Source organism: Emydura macquarii, unplaced genomic scaffold (genome assembly GCF_026122565.2).
Source record: "Emydura macquarii macquarii isolate MOO-44397 ecotype Brisbane River unplaced genomic scaffold, CSIRO-AGI_Emac_v2 contig_1253, whole genome shotgun sequence".
NCBI lineage: Eukaryota > Metazoa > Chordata > Testudines > Chelidae > Emydura > Emydura macquarii.
Genome location: NW_027131390.1, coordinates 49,906,723 through 49,925,118, shown reverse-complemented (window position 1 = coordinate 49,925,118; position 18,396 = coordinate 49,906,723). Strand labels below are relative to the sequence as shown.

Below are 18,396 nucleotides of genomic sequence, written 5' to 3'. Positions count from 1 at the left end.
TCCATGTGGGGCTGATATAAATATGAATCACATGACCTAGGAAATTGCAGCCCTCTGTTGTATGGCAAAGAAAGGGAGGGAGGTGAGTGTGGATTCATTATGCTAAGGCACACTCCCACTTCAGAATTGGCATGTCGCCGACTCAATACCTAGACAGCCAGGGGCCACGTGACCTCAGCTGTGTAATACAGGTCTCTTCGCGTTACGCTTCTGTCCTGTTTGTCTGTCAGGCGCCTGTTGCCGAGGCACAGCGCCTAGGCACCACTCTTCCCTTTTCTTATTTCTCGTGTCATGCCCCTTGCACACTTGGCCTGATAAGTATCCACAACAGAGAGGCTGGCTGAGGGGCGCTGCCTACCCAGTGTTTTCAGGGATTCACAGGCTGCAGCAACACACACAAAAACAAGGAGGAGAGGAGAAAAGGAAAGGACCTAGGTGTTTGCTGCCATGTATCCCCATCCCCAGCTCACTGCCTGTGCCCACACCGCCCTGTCTACCCTGCCCTATCCACGTGCACCTTACACTCTATTTCCATCATTCCCCTTCACTAGTGCTCTCACCTGATTTGCCACTGCCGTTATGTCCCAGTTTGCCACCATTGTTTCCTTGGCACACCTTCCCCATCCCTCTAAGCCTCCCTTGTTTCTATGGTAGGTGTCATGCAGGACCATTCATACCCCTACATTACTAGCCCTACAACCAATAACAGATCTACAGAGCATGTGATTGGCAAGTCCCGCATCAGTACATGACACTTTTTTACCATACAAGGGAAGCAACACATGGAATTGGTAATTGATAAACGCCATCGATAAGCTTTGGGTAAATCCTCACGGGCCAGATTCTCCAGGGTGTCCATTAGCAGAGCCCCACTGATTTCAATACAACTAAACTGATTTATTCCAGCTGCCGGTGTGCATCTAATCAAGTACTCCCAAGGTTGGGGAGGTAGGAGAGCAAAAGTAATGTGTAAAAAGGGTCTGTCCTGGTGTGTTATGCTGAAGACATGCAGCAGCTATGTCTGGTCTTTAGGTCAGTTGGACCCTCCAGGGGTCTCTGCGGTACAACGAATCAACGGTAACATAGTGATTCGTTTTAAAGGATGGCTTGTTGTAAGTCATTCTGATGGCAGCAAAGGTTGTTATCTTTGGAAGAGCATTTTAGGTATTGAGCCCCAATTTTGGAATTGTTGTGACCGGTTATGCTATGAGAAACGGAGAACACACAGCTTGGTTTCCAAAGCCCATGTTGAGTTTGCAGGGCTGGCAGTGAGGAAAATCCAGCTGTGTGTGTTTGTAATGGTACTTGGCTCTCTTGGTGTTCCTTCCATCTGATGAGCTCTGAGCATTTTGCATCACCTTTTTGAGTCTGGAGATACCTCAGTAAAGATAACCTGAGTGTAAATAGGAAAACTGGGATATGTGAAACTGGACACTCAGAGCTGTAACTAGGGACACTGCAAAGCAAGAGGTTAAATGACATGCCCCAGATCATACGGCAGGTCAGTCGCAGAGTCAGGACTAGAATCCCAGAATCCTAACATCTGTCTGCTTTGAGCACTAGAATGCCCTCGTATCACCCTAGTGTTTTACTCTGCAGTCCCTGCGTTAATCAGTGGACTCCAATCTCCCAGCTGCGCTTTCAGTGACTCCTCTGAAAAGGTTTTGAATTTGGCTGGAGGGACGAGTGGGAGAAGGGTCTAGGGGCAGTATAATTTCCATGGTGCCATCTTGCTGAGGCTGCAGATGCATTTCTGCTTTTAATTTGCTTTCTGGCCTGTGGCCTGGGGTTAAGTTGTTTCAAGTGACGTGATCCATCCTCAGGGAAACGACTGACAGGAGTCCAAGTTTTAGAATTGCCATTCAGCCAGGCTTACAAGAGGGTGTGGGACCAAGAATACTAGAAATGGCATGTCAAGCCCATGCCTCCTTTAATTCTCCTGGGGCACATAGCCTTTTGATACATGTAGGTGGATAATATCTTTTCTTTTTTTTTTTTTTTTTTTTTAAGCATTGTCCTCGTTAATTGTATTCACACTATTGGAAGTTTCAAAAAAAATCAGAAAGAGGAAATTGTGTACCATGCTAACAAGTTTGCATTCGTTCATAGAGAGGGCTGAACTTAGCTAGGATGGTGGTAGCGCGATACCCTGCTATGTTACAGGAAACCCATTTTAAGCTCACACTCATTCCTCTCTGTCCCAGGGGGAGAAGAAGGAAGGGGCCCTGGAGTGACCCCTCTGTCCATTTCTTGGCATTGATAGGGCCTGGAGGAGTTAGAAAATTGAACAAGACATATCTGGCACTCCTCCGCCCAAATGGCAGCTAAGTGAGAAACTGGAAGGCCTAGGGGAAAAGGGAGCCAAGGTCACAAACTCTGTTCACACTGCGTTTTGGGAGGACCCAAGCTGCAGAGATGAGCAGAAGGAAACCACCCCCCGCTTTTTTTTTTAAGGCAAGAATTATGGGCCTGATTATACGTCCGTTCTAATTGATGGGAAACAGTCCCTTAATATCACTGAGAGGTTCCCACTGAATCATACCCTGTGAGAGCCCAGGTCATGCGGTTTGTGAGCAGAAACCCAAATTCAACTCAAACAGCCAGAACTGAAAACTTGGACTCCTCTCAGCGTGTTGGGGTGATGTGATGAAAAGTTCCTGTTTGAATGGTTGTCTCTGTGTAAAACAAGCTGTATCCAGTATTTGTTTTCATTAGTCATGATTATTTTTATCTGCTTCCCATTGTGCACCCCCATATAATTGTGGGTTCAGTTTAATAGGAACCGTGTACACCCAGTGCTATTAAATGTAGATATGATGAGAGCGCAGGGTGAAATTTTTAAAGGGAGGTGGGAGCACAAACCCCTTTGAAAGTCAACAGGATTCATGCTCCTAAATTACTTATGTTCCTCTGAAAATGCCATTCTAGATACATAGCTGCTTGATCAGTGCCTGCAATTAGTTGGACCCAACGTCATGTGTGGGCCCAACATGGGAGTGGGGGGACCTGATTTGAAAACCAGTCCAATCACATTCACATCTGGAGTCAGAGTCTCAGCTTGTGTACATCCACAGAGCTTCAGGAGCTGCTCTGATTTACAGCAGCTAAGAATCTGGCTTTCTATCAATATGAAAAGGAAGATTGATATTGTCAAAAGAAAAAAATGTTCAGAACTGTAAAAGACTTTGAAGGGGACGCTGATAGGTCAGCAACCACATGTTTAAACCATTTGTTGTGTCTGAGTTATTAATAAGTAGAAAGAGGTGGCAATTTTCTAGTGGCAATTTGCTTGGAATTGTTCCCCATTTCATTTTGGGTGGTTTTGCAGCTCTGAGAAAGATCAGGGCATTAGTATTTTTGGTTTGAAATATGAACATCCCCATCTCCTTTGTTCATTTGAAATGTCAAGGTCGTGAAGATTCAAGTGAAAGTGGCAACATGTGTATGTGTGCAGAGAAGGGGGCGTATTTTGCTTGGCTGAGCCATGCAGCGCTGGTTCTGATGTATTTTCCAGGTCCTTGTTTCCTATAGCATTTTATTATTATATTGGTATTCCAGTAGAGCCTTGCTGGATTCAACCAAGCTGAAATTGGAGTGAATTCAGGGAAATTCTATGGCCTGTGTTATACAGGAGGTGAGACTAGACAATCGCAATGGTCCCCTCCAGCCACAGAATCTATTAAAAGATTGGGGTCCCATTGTGCTAGGTGCTGTCCATAGACATAGTAAGAAATCTTACCCTGGGCAGAGTTTACAGTCTAAATGGTGAAGACAGAGAAAAGGTGGGAGAGAGGGAGTATTGTGACCCCTCTTTTACAGATGAGGAACTGAGGCCCAGAGAAACAGAGGGCATCAAAATCCCAGATCCATACCCTAATCACAAGGCCAGTCTTTCTCTATGGTTAATTTCACTTAAGAAAGTACAGCTATCCTATGAAAGCTGTCATAGAGGTGATGAGACAAGTCATTGTTTGATAATGTGCTGATCAATGACTTGTGCTGAGATCCTGGGGATTTTGAAGATCTGTCACTGGGCATCTCCACATTCCCCCCACTGAGAGTTAGTGAATGTGACCTTCTGTGACACAGGTCTTCTCACACATAGAGTGAGCAAGTGTGACTCTGAATGTAAGTCTTTTGGCTCAAAATCAGACACAGAATAGCATACTGGACGGCAGAGAGGTCCAGCCTCAGGGAAGCATTTTTAACAAGACTCTGTTCAGTGGCCTCTAGAAGTCAACAGAAAATTATTTATTGAGAATGCCTTTCACTGGCGATAATGTCCTTGGGACTGCTAAAGGTGTGTTTTGAAAATGGCTTTCTGGAAGCATGACTTGATTTCCAAACATGCTGTTGAGAAATGTCTGCAAAATACGGCGGCTAAAATTGAAGTTTAGCCCCTGCATTCAGAATCTGAAGCAGTGAAAAGGGAAAAGATCAAAGGGCAATCAGTAAACCATATTCATTCCAGGTGGGTATCACAAAATACATTTTTTGTGACCTCTTCAACAATAGATTTTAGCTGCAGTTTGCAGACACACGGCTAACTAGTCCCCCAACTGGAAAGGCGAGAGATCATCATAGGTCACATCCTCGGTGGTGTAAATTGGAGCAGCTTCACTGAAGTTCAAAGTTGCTGCACTGATTTATATCAGCTGAGGGTCTGGCCCCAATATAGCTATGGTACTCATTTTTAACTATTTAGAAAGCATGTATGAAGGCCCAGGTATGCATCATTCCTCTCTGACGGCATCAGTGGGGATAGAAGCCAGTGGGACAAGTGTTTGATTCAGTAAGTGAGAAAAGTACAATCTGTGTTATGTACACTGATTCACCAATCCTAACAGTTCTGCTTCGTGCTGAATATCATACAAGAGAGATTTTATTTGTGTTACAAAGGCATTGTAAATAAAGTGAGGTTCACATTTTATGACAAAGCTCCAAATACTTGTACATGCATCCCCATCTCTATACACAACCATATCCCCTCTTAAGCCCACTGGAGAGCTGTGCTTCTATGTTTTTGCATGCTATATATAGAAAAATCCACATTGTATCAGTCCATCAGCACCCTAGATGGATCCTTTACCTGGGGTAGAAGATGGGATTTGAAATAGCGACTGCAACCCATTTCTTTGCTGTGTTTTTGCCTGCATTGCTCCTGCAGCTCATCAACGTCAATCCTAGATGTGAACCATCTAGGTCTAAGGAAATAATGGGAGTTTCATGTTACTTAAATCAAGATATCTATATTGAGATTTACAGGGCTTATGAGCTGAGCCTTAAAGATGGAGATGGAGAGTGTGTTAATGGAGAGAGTCAGATGTGTTGGTTTACATCAAGCTTCCTGTAGCACAGGTCTGGTCTGGCCCTGTGGTTGTGGCCCTTCTTCGGGCCCCGGCTTGGAGGAAGGCCACTGCACCTTCCTACACTTCCCTAAATGTTCGTGACAATTTTGTCAGTCATCTGCTGAGTTTCTTGGGAGGAAATTAGGTAACCACCCATCTCCTGGAAAGAAGAGGCAAGGAGACAAACAATTTTTATACTGATGTCATGCTTGTAATGGCAGCTTATTCTAAATTTTGTGAAATGTCAGAAACAATCAGAGAAACAGATATGAACCTTGAAGGAATGGCGAGGGTGGCTAGAGGCGAATATGCCTTTTGCCCAGTATTCCAGTCTATAATCAAGCAGGATTGCTAAACACATCAAGCCAAGCTAACCCTAACCCCAGGGCAGAATTTAGTCACGTGATTAAGTCCCCAATCCAATGTCTTGTATGGGGATGGACTTAAAGATTACCTGCTTCCCTGACACAGGGCCTGAGTTTGGAATTTTACACATTCTACTCTTGATACTAGTCCCATTTGCAAAGCTCTCCTTCCAATAACTGCATGGCTCATTTTCACATTAGAGCCAGTGCTTTCTTCAAGGCACGTTTGTTTAGCATTACTCGTGGGCTGACGGATCAGACCAAAGCCAGTCAAGTGTAAGAGAAGACCGTATTGAAGTGTGTAGGTTCCCTTGGTAATTGCAATGCTGCAGGCGTTGCTCGAGTCAGTTAATAGATTTCCCCAGTTTCTCTGTGCCAGGTGAAAATTTCCCATTAAGGGGAATTTATTCCATTTCCTTTTATCATTTATTATTGAAGACGAAGCGTGAATGGATGGCGTTTCAAAGATGACAGGGTAGAATTTTAAACTAAAACAACAGAAAATTCACTCTGGAAGCTGAAAAGAGAGCGAGCGAGAGAGACTGGAGAAAGGCTTGTATTGTTTATAAACTGCAAAATGCACAGGAGATTTAGCTTTCTGGGAAGAGAGGTGCACTGCCTAACTATTAAATGATTATGTCAGTGTGTAAAAAGTCTGATTGTCTGGTATGAAGCTCTAAAACGTCGAACTGTCATTTGGTGGAGGAAAATATTGGGAAATGGAACGTTATAAAAAGCCAGAATCACTGCCACTTAATCTTTCATTGTTTCGGAATTGGTTACAAAATGGTGAGGATGTTTAATCTTTGGAAGATTTTTTTTTTTTTGGCCCATGATTTATGGAATAAGGAAAGCCTGTAGGGAAAAAGAGAGGCTGTGAAGTCCTGTGGGTGAGTCACTGGATTGGGAGCCAGCAGCAGACCTGCATTTTCTTTCTTTTCCTGGTTTTAACTCACTATGGCATCTTAGCCAAATCTCTTGGGATTTTCCAAAGTGCTCAGCATTGGCCTAACTGCTCCCATTGACTTCAGTCAATGACTGGGGAGAGTGCAGGCTAGAATTTCCCAGTGAAAGACTGGGAGGAAAGTAAGGTAAATGCTGAGCACTTTTGAAAACCCCGTCTTTAATCTGTCTGTGCCTCAGTGTCACCATCTGTAAAATGGGTATGATGTGACTAATCCATCTTTGCCAAACTCTTTGAGATCCTCACATGAAATTTAATTTATAAGTGCTAAGCATTCTTTTTGTTAAAACAGAATCTATCTAAATATAACTATGTGTCTATCTGGCTTGGAGATGGACACAATCTGCAAAATGTGAGTCCAGATGTGGGTTTCCAAACACCTAAAGTTCAAAGGGGTTTAGATTCAGGGTCTAGTTCAATCTATTTTAAAGACAGTGGGACAGCTGGTGTGACAGGGCGCTACATTGCAGTTGCTGAGAATCTGGGTTACTGTTTTCAAAGTTCTTATCTGGACCCAGATTTCAAACATTTCCCAATATTTTTAGGGGCGTTTTAACCCAGGGTATTAGTGCATGCCCATTTTTAGGGTAAAATTCTGGCCCCATTGAAGTCAGTGGCAAAATATCTATTAACTTGAATGGAATTAAGATTTCAGCCCCACCCCATCTCTCTCTCTCTCTCTCTCTCTCTCTCTCTCTCTCTCTGTATGTACTTACTGCATATTCTCTCCTTTGTATACTATACTGCATATACTCAATAAAGCTCTACATTCATTCTACCTTGTTGAACACACTGTCTGATATAAGGCTCCCATGGTATCTTGCTTATTAACTACACTGAAATCCCTTTTCATTGCTACTCCCCTTGCAGTGCTACCTCTTACTAGCACCCCAAAATGATGTTCTAGAGATGGCAAGAAAAGATACTATTTCATCCCCCACAGGTATGGTAAATTAGCTTATTCCCTCATGTCATCCTGTGCAAAATTAGTCATCTTCTTGTTTGACTACTAAGAGTTCAAACCTTTTCTAAGTCACTAGCCCAGGGCTAATGAGTCATGTCTTCAGATTTACAGGCTTTTTTTTGTGTGTGTGTGTATTATTATAATGGAATATAAAAAAAGATGAATTGGAGCAAGCTGCAAATGAAGGCAATTTTCTTTCTCTGTCAGTAATCAAATGACAGCCAGCCCTATGTCTTCTGGAGACAGCAGAGAGAGCACGCGGCAACCAGCTCATTTTCTTGGGGTCAGGTCCACTCACTCTTACTTAGGCAACACAGAATCTAAGAGGTGAATCAAACTCAGCTGTGTCCTCGCTAATTGCTCGTGAGGCCGGGTGTCTGTTTTGCCAGAGAACAGACAGATGTTGTTGGCTCTCTTCCCTTCTGTGAAAGCACTAGAGCCTTGAATGTCCGTGCCACAACATTGGCACATGAAATGTTAAGCTACCGCCTCAAGAATTTCTGTTTGCATACACCCAAATGGGCCTCAAGCCTGTACCCAGCAGTGGCATTTGCAGATCTCACTGTATGGCTGCCCCTTCAGCTGAAAGCAGTGGGAACACTTAGAAAATGGAACTGGCCCAAAGTGAGCCGAGGAGAATTGCACTGGAGAAGGTAGATGGTCAAGGGGGAAACTGGACCATAATAAATCCACTGAGATGCAGCAGCAGCAGTGGGTCATTCCCTGGGATTTATCTGTGCATATGGGACCAAATCCAAACCCAGTAAAGTCAATGGGAGTCTTTCCATTAACATCAGCGGGTGTTGAATCAGGCCCTACCTCAACACTAGAAGACAGCGGTTTTGTAAAGTGACAATTAAGGAGGAGAGTATTAGCAGAGTTTGAAGGATATAAAGTGATATTCCTGCACTCAGCCCTCTGCCAGAAAGACAGAGCCTCCAAGCTCCACTTTCATTGTGGAACAAATTTCTCACTATAACTCTGTGTAGCATTTATACCACTCATTTCATCTTTAAAAAGCTAGGCAAACATTAACTAGCTAATCCCACCTCCCTTACGAGACAGGTATGTCATATTATTACCACATTGCAGATGGGGAAACTGAAGAAGTGAGATGTGGCTGTGGGCAAGATACTGGGGGAGTAAGGCCCAGATCTTCAAAGGTATTTAGGCGCCTAATTCTTTTATTGAAATATTTCAGTGTCTGAGCCGGGATTAGAATCCAAACGACCGGCCTTGACTCCCATATGACTTGCACCTGTTTTTTATCAGTCTAACTCCAGTGGAGTGAATTGAGCTGCTTGTTATTTTAAACCGGGGTGAGTGAAGAATCCAGTCCAATGCCTCTCTGCTTTCTGAGGCGTTCAAATAAATGAGACTTCCTCCTTTCTTCTCCCCCTCAGATAACACAGTGATATGTATTTAAAAATACCACAAAGCCAAGGACATAATTCAAAAGCTCTAATTTAGGAAAATAGCTTGTTTGTTAATCATTTCCTCGTTCCTGATTCAGTGCTTTTTTGCATATAAAATATTGATTTATTGGGCAAGCAAGGATGCTCTTGGCAATGAAGATGGAAAGCAGAGGTGCTGATAAAAATATGTAGGTTTTTTATGTTTTGCAAAAGCTTAACTTAGAAAAGGTAGCTTAGAAACCAGAGAGAGAGACAGCAGCTTTACCACAGCAATAGGTAGAAGCAAAGAAAGAAACATAAGCTGATGGAGGAGGAAAAAAATGGAAATGGAGATTAAAAATGGGAATGGAGGGCTGGCAAGAAACATTCAGTTCTGCTGCGGATGTGCAGAGGTGGCCAGAGGATCGGGGACATGGTGAAGGTACCAAAATATGTGATGTCTGAAAAGAGAAGAAATGGAAAGAAAACAATGAAGACCAAGAGAGGCTGAGAAATCTTGTTGAAATTAAATATGAAATAGTGAATTGGATAGAGAAGGTAAATTGGGTGGCAAATGAGATAGATGGAGAAGGTAAATGCAAGAAGGAGGGGCAGTCCAGTGAAAGGAAACACATTTAAAACTGAGGGAAGGAAATGTTTACCTATGCATAGTAGCCGGTGGACCTCATTGTCACTTGATAGCTTTGAAGCTAGGTACTAGCCATTTATATAACTAGGATAAATGATTGTTTATAAGGTATATGGGCTGTCATGCTTCAGGGGATAAATGAACCGGGAACTGATGAGGTTAGGAGAAAATTCCATTGGTGAGTAGGTTATACCGTAACTACCTCCTTCAAGTTGTTTGCATGTTCTTCTTGATCATCTGGTGCTGACCACTGTCAGAGACAGGACTCTGAACTAGATAGACCTTGAGTCTGATTCAGTCTGGCAATTCCTGTGTTTTAAAATTTACAATGGGAGTAAAAACCAAACAAAAAAGTGAAGTTGGGAGTAGAATAAAATGTGGGTTGGGAGAGTTTGGATACACTGAACCTGAAGATGGGAACAGGCACCTGTGAGAGATCTATTCAGTTAATATTCATTGATGCAAATAGGAAAATAGGAACATTTCTTACCTCCATATAATTATATTTATATTATATCCTGGATGGGCTTTGTGTGTCTGAGTATGATGCTGCCCTCTAGTGGCTTGCCTACTGAGAGGATGACACTTATTAGGAATAGCTAGGGTAGCCCTCTTTTAGCTCAGAATGGTGATTTTGCAACTGAAAGAAAAGGGTTTGAATCCCAGCGTCCCATATGTGCTTTATCTAGGAGTTGTCTGCAGACAACATATGGAGGTAGTCTTGTGTGTAGGACAGGGATTTGATGGCTTAGTGTTTGCTGAGTCCATCTCTTTCTCCTCTCTATTCCCCGTAAACACACATGCTCTGACAGCAGCAGTTTCTGGGTACCGCATGGCAGACAGAGACTCAAACACGTTCATCTGTTACCATAAAGGGCTGTGTGTGTTTTATATTTAATCCCAGTGAGTCGATTCCAGAAGAAACACTGATGCGGGCCAAACAGATCGGCTTCTCTGATAAGCAGATTGGGAAGTGCTTGGGAGTGACTGAGGCCCAGACCCGAGAGCTGAGGCAGAAGAAGAACATAAAGTCTTGGGTGAAACAGGTACAGTACCAAGCATGTCTTCCTTGGCAGCGCTGCAGATGGGATGGGGATCTGGGGACCTGTGTTTCATGGAGGAGACATGGGGGTCAGTGGGCTGGTAGGAACAATATAGGAAAGAGAGCTTTTGGCTGAAATTGGGGTTCCATTGAGGTCAAGAGAAGTTTGGGCATTGACTTCAATGGAGCCAAGATTTTACCTTTCTGTCTTATTTCCCCCCAGCTTTTAATCTTGTTCTGTAGCCCTTAATGCAACAGCTTGAACCAATGGAAGGAGAGTGAGAATGCATTTCCTTTCTCAGCCCCCAAAGAGAGAGACAAAATACTCTTCTCTTCTTCTCAGTGGCCTGGGTTGAAACCTTGCTCTTTAGCTGCAGTGAAATGCAAAAGAATGAAATCACCAATGCTAACCCCCCACCCTGTGACTGTGAAAAAGTATCGCTAGCTTGTTCACTCTTGGTAGTAACTTTTTAGAGGGTAATGCTTTATTTTAAGTGTCCCATCATTATGGGTTCATTTGGTATTCATTGTGATAGCACTGAGCGTAATGAGCTCATCTGGTATTCATGACGATGTCATAAGTGCTTTCATAGGTGTTCCATTGTCATTTTTGCCTTTCGTTTAAGGAATGCTGATAATGAAGTGCTAGCAGCTGGTTTTTTCCTTAAAAAAAAAAAAACCATTGAACATTCGTGAAAGTGCTTGGAGGGCCCATCTGTATCCTTAGGCCCAATTCCAGAGGCCAAATATCCTTCTGATCCCCAGCTGGTGTTTTCCTTCCTTGTCCTCACCTGGCCTATGCAAACTTGCCAAGCCTTGCAATACATTCCTTAGTCTGCACTGGCATTGCAGTGTTGAATTGATCTGTGTGCCAGGTATCCTTCATAAAGTCATTCTGTTTATGACTACATTTGTGGCAGCAAAGCATACACTTCTCTTAGTGCCACAAAGTAATAGTAACAATAATAGTAATGAATGGCAGACACTTATATGGTGTTAATAAAATAAAGTCATATTATTCATTACTCACAAGTGTTTCGGCAGCCGATGGGTATTCATGAAAATGTTGGATAATCCGGAAACTGTCTTGAGTTTTAGCATGTACAAATTCATACCAGGAGTGCTTTATTTTTATTCCCAATTTCTTACTCTCCTGTTTCAGCTGTCCATTCAGGAAGCTGTAACAACAGCATATGACCTATGGATGGCCAACCGCATACTGTGTAGAACAAGTGGGAGATAGTTGATGCAAATAGTTTGTGAACCACCCACAGTCTGAAAATTATTCCTCCAGGCTGTCTGGTGAATATCTACATGTAAGAAATACATTGGAAGCAAATTAGAATGGTTCATATGCCATTCACTAACCAAGGGAGGGGCTAAATTATAATAACTGCCAATCAATACTTTTGCCATCTCTAGTCATGATATCCTCAAGAATGGTGTGTTTGAGAGTGACTAACTCTTTTCAAGGCAGCTGGCAGATCAACAATAAGAACAGAAAAGCACACCCAGGTCGCTGGTGAACTTGATAAGGGCACTTTGAGCACAGTGGAGCCTCAGTGGATGTAGAGGGACTGCTACTGGATGGTGTTTCAGGAACTGGATTCAATGGACCAGTGGGGGGCTGTTATCGGTAGGACACAAGTGGAACAGGAAGAGGAGTTAGGCTGGAAGCAATGCACAGGGTTGAATAGTGTCACTTGTTCCACTTAACCTGCAGTCAGTTTCATTCAGTGCTAATGAAATGGATGGCAGCACAAGATTCACCCAGGGAGGAGAAGTAAAGATATTTAGAAAGAGAGGAGAATTCAGAGGGAAGAGAGGATGGATTCACCGTGGAAGAAGTCTCTGGACCGTGGTGCCTGTCCCCAAAGGTGCTTGGCAGCACATGTGCATAGGCAGTGTGGGAGGACAGCTGAAGCTGGAGCATAGAGGGAGCAGTGTGAGAGGGAAAGAAAGGCTGGATAGAAATGGAAAATGAGAAACAAAAGTAAAAATCTTGCCCCTGTTGATTCAGCATTTCCCCCCTTTACAGATTGATACACTGGCAGCAGAATACCCTGCGGTAACCAACTACCTCTACGTCACATACAACGGGCAGGTAAGTGCTCTCGTATATTACAGGATAGCTGCAGCGTATTCTAATGTCACCCCCTCTCCCTTTAGGGTCTCGAGACCTTTCAGTTAATTCATATGTTCCATAGCTGGTCATTATATCAGTTGCATCATGCCTAGTCCCACTGGAGCCTAAACATTTACCTGGCGCATTTAGTGAAAGGTCCTCTACTGACAGCACTTAAGTGCTCTCACTGCAGAGTGGGTATAGCGTGTGCCCCCCCAACAATGCCCCACCAATGTGCCTCACAACTCTTTAGACCCTCTGTGGGTGAGTGGATACTGGAGCTTATTATCCAAGGGACTATTGAATCTTCGGACCCTCTATTAAATCTGCCCACAAGGGCAGGGTCCATGTAGCTGGCTGTTTTGTGATGCAGACAACCTGTCCACTAGAAATTGGGCTGACACCACCAATCCATTGGCCACGGAATATCATGCATGATGGAAATCTTTATGAAAACAATGGGCTGCTTGTAGCTACCCTGGTTTGACACAGGAATGTAGCTCTTATGAAAATAGGAAAGGAAAATTTAGCTCCCTAGTAGTCTGGAGGGTGATTGCAATGTGCTGCGAATACGGCTAGACAAACAGAATGCATTGAGTTGTTATGTCAAACCAGCATAACCACCCTTTCCTCATTAACTGTCTGTCTCATTTTTCACCTCCACATCTTGCACTGAAGATTTTATCCCCTTGGTCCTACCCAGAAGATTTCTCTTCCTCCTTCTCCCTCAAGGTTCCTCCTTGTAGTGCTCTTCCTTGCGTGAAAGATCATGCACAGATAGAAACAGATAGGGGTCTCTTGTGCTGCCGCATTAAGTGCTAAGCACAGGTGCTCTTGGCTGGCTAGAGTGTAGGAAGGCTCTTTTACTGTTGTTTTGTTGTATGGTGTCTTCTTCCTGCACTCTTGAGTCACCTTTTCAGGTAGGCTGTTATTCGTAGCAAACCACTGTAATTTAAAAAAGCCGCCTATGTTGAATAATGGGACTAACATTTGTTGTTCCGAAACTGTGTAGATCCACAGCAACTATAATACTTAAGGTAAGTAGAATCCGAGGACCTCATCTCCCTGAGGTATAACTCCATTGACTTGAATGGAGTTTCACCTGATTTATACTGCAGTAAATAAGATCAGACTCGAGCCCTGGGTGTCTTGATTTTGGATATGGGCCGAGCACTAGAAATTATTTGTTCTCATAAACACAAAGTAACTGCTGCTGGGTATAGCTCCTCACGACTTCTCTCCCTTCCTCCTTAGGAGAATGATGTAAAATTTGATGACCATGGAATGATGGTGTTGGGCTGTGGACCATATCACATAGGTAAATCTGTCCTTCTTCCACCCTAAAGCTGTCCTGGAAATTCTTGTGGTTCATTTGATACTCTTTTCCCAGGGGAACAAAACCCACAAGGACACAGTTTATAGCACGTGCATTCCACATACCAAGCTTGTCTTTTCCATTTGCTCGGGGACTTCATTTCATGCTCCTGGGGGGGGGAAGGCGGGAGAGGAGGGAAGGAACCTTCTTATTATTGTTCAGCTGAAATGAGATCATTGCACATATCCGTGATTTTCTCGGAGATAGTTTTTTCCCCTACTTGCAGCAAACATTAAGGCTCTTGGAATCTAGTATTCTGTATCCAAATTCATTGCTGTTACACTTAAAAGTGATAGTTTGAATGCACATACTGCTGGATGATGAATCCTTATTTATGTTAATGACAGTATGTGGGTATGCTCAGGTCCTCTTTGTTTGGAGGTTTAAGTGTGCTGTTTCACTGGACCGCTGGGATGATAAATAGAAAATACTTGTTCTTTGTAATTCTTTGCTTGTAGTGAATTCAATAGCTTGCAGTGTATAATTGTTGATGAATTGTCCCCGAACAGTTTGCAATTGTTAATATTTATTGAGAAATACTTGCTGTGCAGTGTTTGGTCTATAAGTCATTCACGAGAAGTTTGCTGAAAGTCTGGAGGATCTGACATTCAGGCTATGTTGATTAGTTTTGTTTGGACATGAAATCACATGGTATACTTTAGATCCCTGATTTGAGGATCAATTAGGTTTACAATGTGAATATTCAGATGAATGAAATCAGAATTCATTCTGCAGGAATATTCTCTCCTATTTGCTGTATCTGTGAGCATTCATGCCAGTAAACATATTGGCTAGAATATTAGCAAAAAGTAAACACAAAGAGGCTGCAATGTTGTTGAACAATTCAAACAAATATTTGAGGAAACTATTTTGCAGTATTCACCTAGAGCTGGTAATTATTTTGGATGAAGAGCATGGGTCTGACCTTGATCCTGTATATTTTGTCATTTAGAAAAAAGCGTAACAGTTGCCAGTAAAAGCAAAGGAAGCTAAAGCATGGGGTACAGAGAGTGATTATTTGCAATTCTGAATACCTTTTCCTAGTACAATGACTGAGGTGGTGGTTTCTTGCTTACTAATCCTTGGAAAGAAGTTTTGCAAACTTTCACGTGCTGTCCCTCGTAAAATCAGAGAGCAGTTGTAATTCAGTGAGGTCCACCTAGCTTTCTCCATACTGCTGTATTTGCAAGACCTGAAGTGGTCAATCAATGGGAAAACTGTGGTTGTGAAAATTTCAGAATTGTTTCCATTTCTCTTGATTCAAAATGGACCAATCTCCTGTTTTTTCACAAACATTTTTACAATATTTTAAATTGAAATTTTAAATCAAACTTTTGTCAAAACCATTAAAAAATGTTACCAACCCCCCACATTTTCTTACTGAAAGCTGGTATTTAGGGAAACAAGACACATCAAAAATGATTTCAGTACATTTTTGTATCAAAGTATTGGGAAATATTTCTCAGAAAATTTAAAAAAACAAAACAAAAAAAACAAACAAAAAAAAAACTTTTTGATAATGCCAACAATTTTACACAAGTAATTTGTTTTCAAATAGAAGCCATTTCTGATGGGGAAAAGCTTTCTCTTCAGTAACAGCGGACCTGTTCTGTGCAAGTTAATTGTGACGACATACACAGTTCTAGAGCCATTAAAAACTACTAGGTTATACTGTTTATTTTTAAATAGTATCCCATGCTCCTAAAATGCACTGTGCTTTTGGTTTGTCGTCTTGTCATTTTGATAAAAATAAGGTGCCAAATTAAGACGATGTAAACTGGCACAAATACATTGACTGCACAGGAGTTATGTCTGCTTACACTAGTATACCTCTTCACGGGTGATTATCAGTATTACTAATTAGCTGCAATCTCTCACTGGCTGGACATGGCAATTACTGGATGTGCCTGGAACATACTCGCTCACATTCTGCAATTTTCCAGGCTTAAATCCAGTACATTGAAATGCTGACCGCAGATGTCGTTCATGTCTCAAAATGAGGCTTCATATACATGGAAGGACACTTGAATAATTGAAATTCAGTTAAAATGGCTGATGACATTTTAGTGACCTCTGTTGAAATGTCCAGTTCCAATTTTGGGATTTTTTTTCCTATACTCAACAAGCCATGAATGAATGAATGAAACATGCAGTACGCTCAACTTCTAGCTTGACGGGAATGTAGAAATTAATTGTGTGTCAGTCAGTGAGTGACCTGTATGTTACTAGATATTGTGGAAAGAATAATTCTGTGCGGTTTGAATTTCATACAGAATTTGTACAAAATCATAAATAAAATAACCATATAGATAACAACCACGTAACTCAGCTTGAGTCCAAGCTTTTTTTAAATAGATCATAAACATAACTGTCTAATGATATTCCTTAAATATGAAAACACATGATTCTGTGTTTATGGGTTATCCACTTATACATTGTAGCTCAGAAATGTATGTAAAATGAGCTACTGGACACCATGAGACTGATTCTCCATTGACCTGTATCTTATTTAGTCATTAATGCCATGGCAAAGGAAAGGCAGAATGGCTGTAAAATGTTCCCATTCTAATCTGACTATATAAGGTGCAAGCACATGGAAAATCAAACCTGTTGTCTGTTAACTAAACAACGTGTAAACTATCAGTGTTCTGCTCTCTAGAGCAGTGGTTTTCAACCTGTGGTCCGCAGATCTTTGGGGGTCCGCAGACAATGTCTAAGATTTCCAATTTGAAATTTTTTAGGGGTCCGCAAATGAAAGGTTGAAAACTACCGCTGTGGAGAGTAAGAAACAGACACACACTCCTCTTATCCTTTTGCTTTTCTTTCAAACACTATCTACGTGGATATAAGCTTTTCCTCCTTTTTGTAGTACTTCTGTACTTTATGGAATAAATGATAATCACAAGTAATACAGGGTACCTTCCAGCTTCTGCCTCTTGACTTAAATCCTCTCCAGACAAAGTGCATGTGTTGGAAAGCAGCAGCAGTTGGCAGGTAAAGACAGACAAGTGTACCTGCATGCATGCTGTCAGGCAGACATAATGGAGGCCTGTCTTCCCTGAGCAACTGAGCCAATGCACATGATATGTTTGAGAACCTGTATTTAAGGTTAATATCCTTAACATTACCGTGCAAGGGCAATTAGATTTCTTGGCCTGACCTGACAAGTGATGTTGTCCTTTTCCTTTAAGCTTGACTGCTATAAGTGTTTGTCTGCACTCCCCGCTGCTGCTACTTCCTTCTCCAGCTTACTCTTCTCTCTCTTCCTCCTGACAGGCAGCAGTGTGGAGTTTGACTGGTGTGCTGTCTCCAGCATCCGCACGCTGCGTAAGCTGGGCAACAAGACCGTTGTGGTGAATTGCAATCCGGAGACAGTGAGCACAGATTTTGATGAATGTGACAGACTGTATTTCGAGGAGCTGTCATTGGAGAGGATCCTGGACATTTACCAACATGAGGTAAAGAAAAAGACACTTGAGCAGCGACAACCAAAGCCTTAAAGCAGACCAAACTTCTCAATATTCATCTCCCTGGCTGCGGCACTCTCTATCGCTGTTAGTTTTTAGACCCATTTTACACACCATTGCTGTTCCTAGCAGACTGCTCGATAACAAATGCCAAATAATATTAAGTGATTTTGCAAAGGTGACATATTGTGCAATATTTATAAACAGATTTAATTTGTTGCACAGTTGTTTATTGCCCAAATTTTTCTGCCCTTGCAATTCTGAGCTCTGAGTCTTAGCTCCCAAGAGCAGGTGCTGAGGCACGTGTGTACTTTCAAGTGGAACTACTCACATGCTTAAAGCTAAAGTGAACTGAAGTGTTTGCAGGATCAGACCTCATCGTGCAGCAGTTACATGCTAGCTGATTTCCAAAAGGTGGGGCGGTAGGTGGTAGGCAGGCAGGCAGTGAGGAAGGAGGCTGGGAATTAAAATGATGACACTGTTGCATGTGCAATGAGATTTGGGCAAATAATATAGGGATTCTCAGCCTGGGAGTCGGAAATGAGTAGGGCTTACAACAACCCTCCCTTTCCCATATTGCTAAAGGGGGCGGGAAGGAAGTCCATTTTGCAGAGGGGTCATGAGTAGACTGGAGAAGGATTTGGTGGGATGGACAAGGTCTGGAAAAGAGGAGTGATTCTGAGTCCCCATGTGGCCACTGGTA

The 18,396-nt window shown here is 42.4% G+C and overlaps 1 protein-coding gene across 1 annotated transcript in view; it reads left to right on the top strand.

Moving 5' to 3' along the window:
- CPS1 (carbamoyl-phosphate synthase 1) overlaps window positions 1-18,396 on the top strand; it is a 124,913-nt gene that overhangs the window by 70,017 nt on the left and 36,500 nt on the right. The window contains exons 23-26 of the mRNA XM_067548727.1: window positions 10,589-10,730; window positions 12,765-12,830; window positions 14,106-14,169; window positions 17,503-17,684. Coding sequence (XP_067404828.1) covers window positions 10,589-10,730; window positions 12,765-12,830; window positions 14,106-14,169; window positions 17,503-17,684 — 454 coding nt within the window. The remainder of the gene's footprint in view (window positions 1-10,588; window positions 10,731-12,764; window positions 12,831-14,105; window positions 14,170-17,502; window positions 17,685-18,396) is intronic.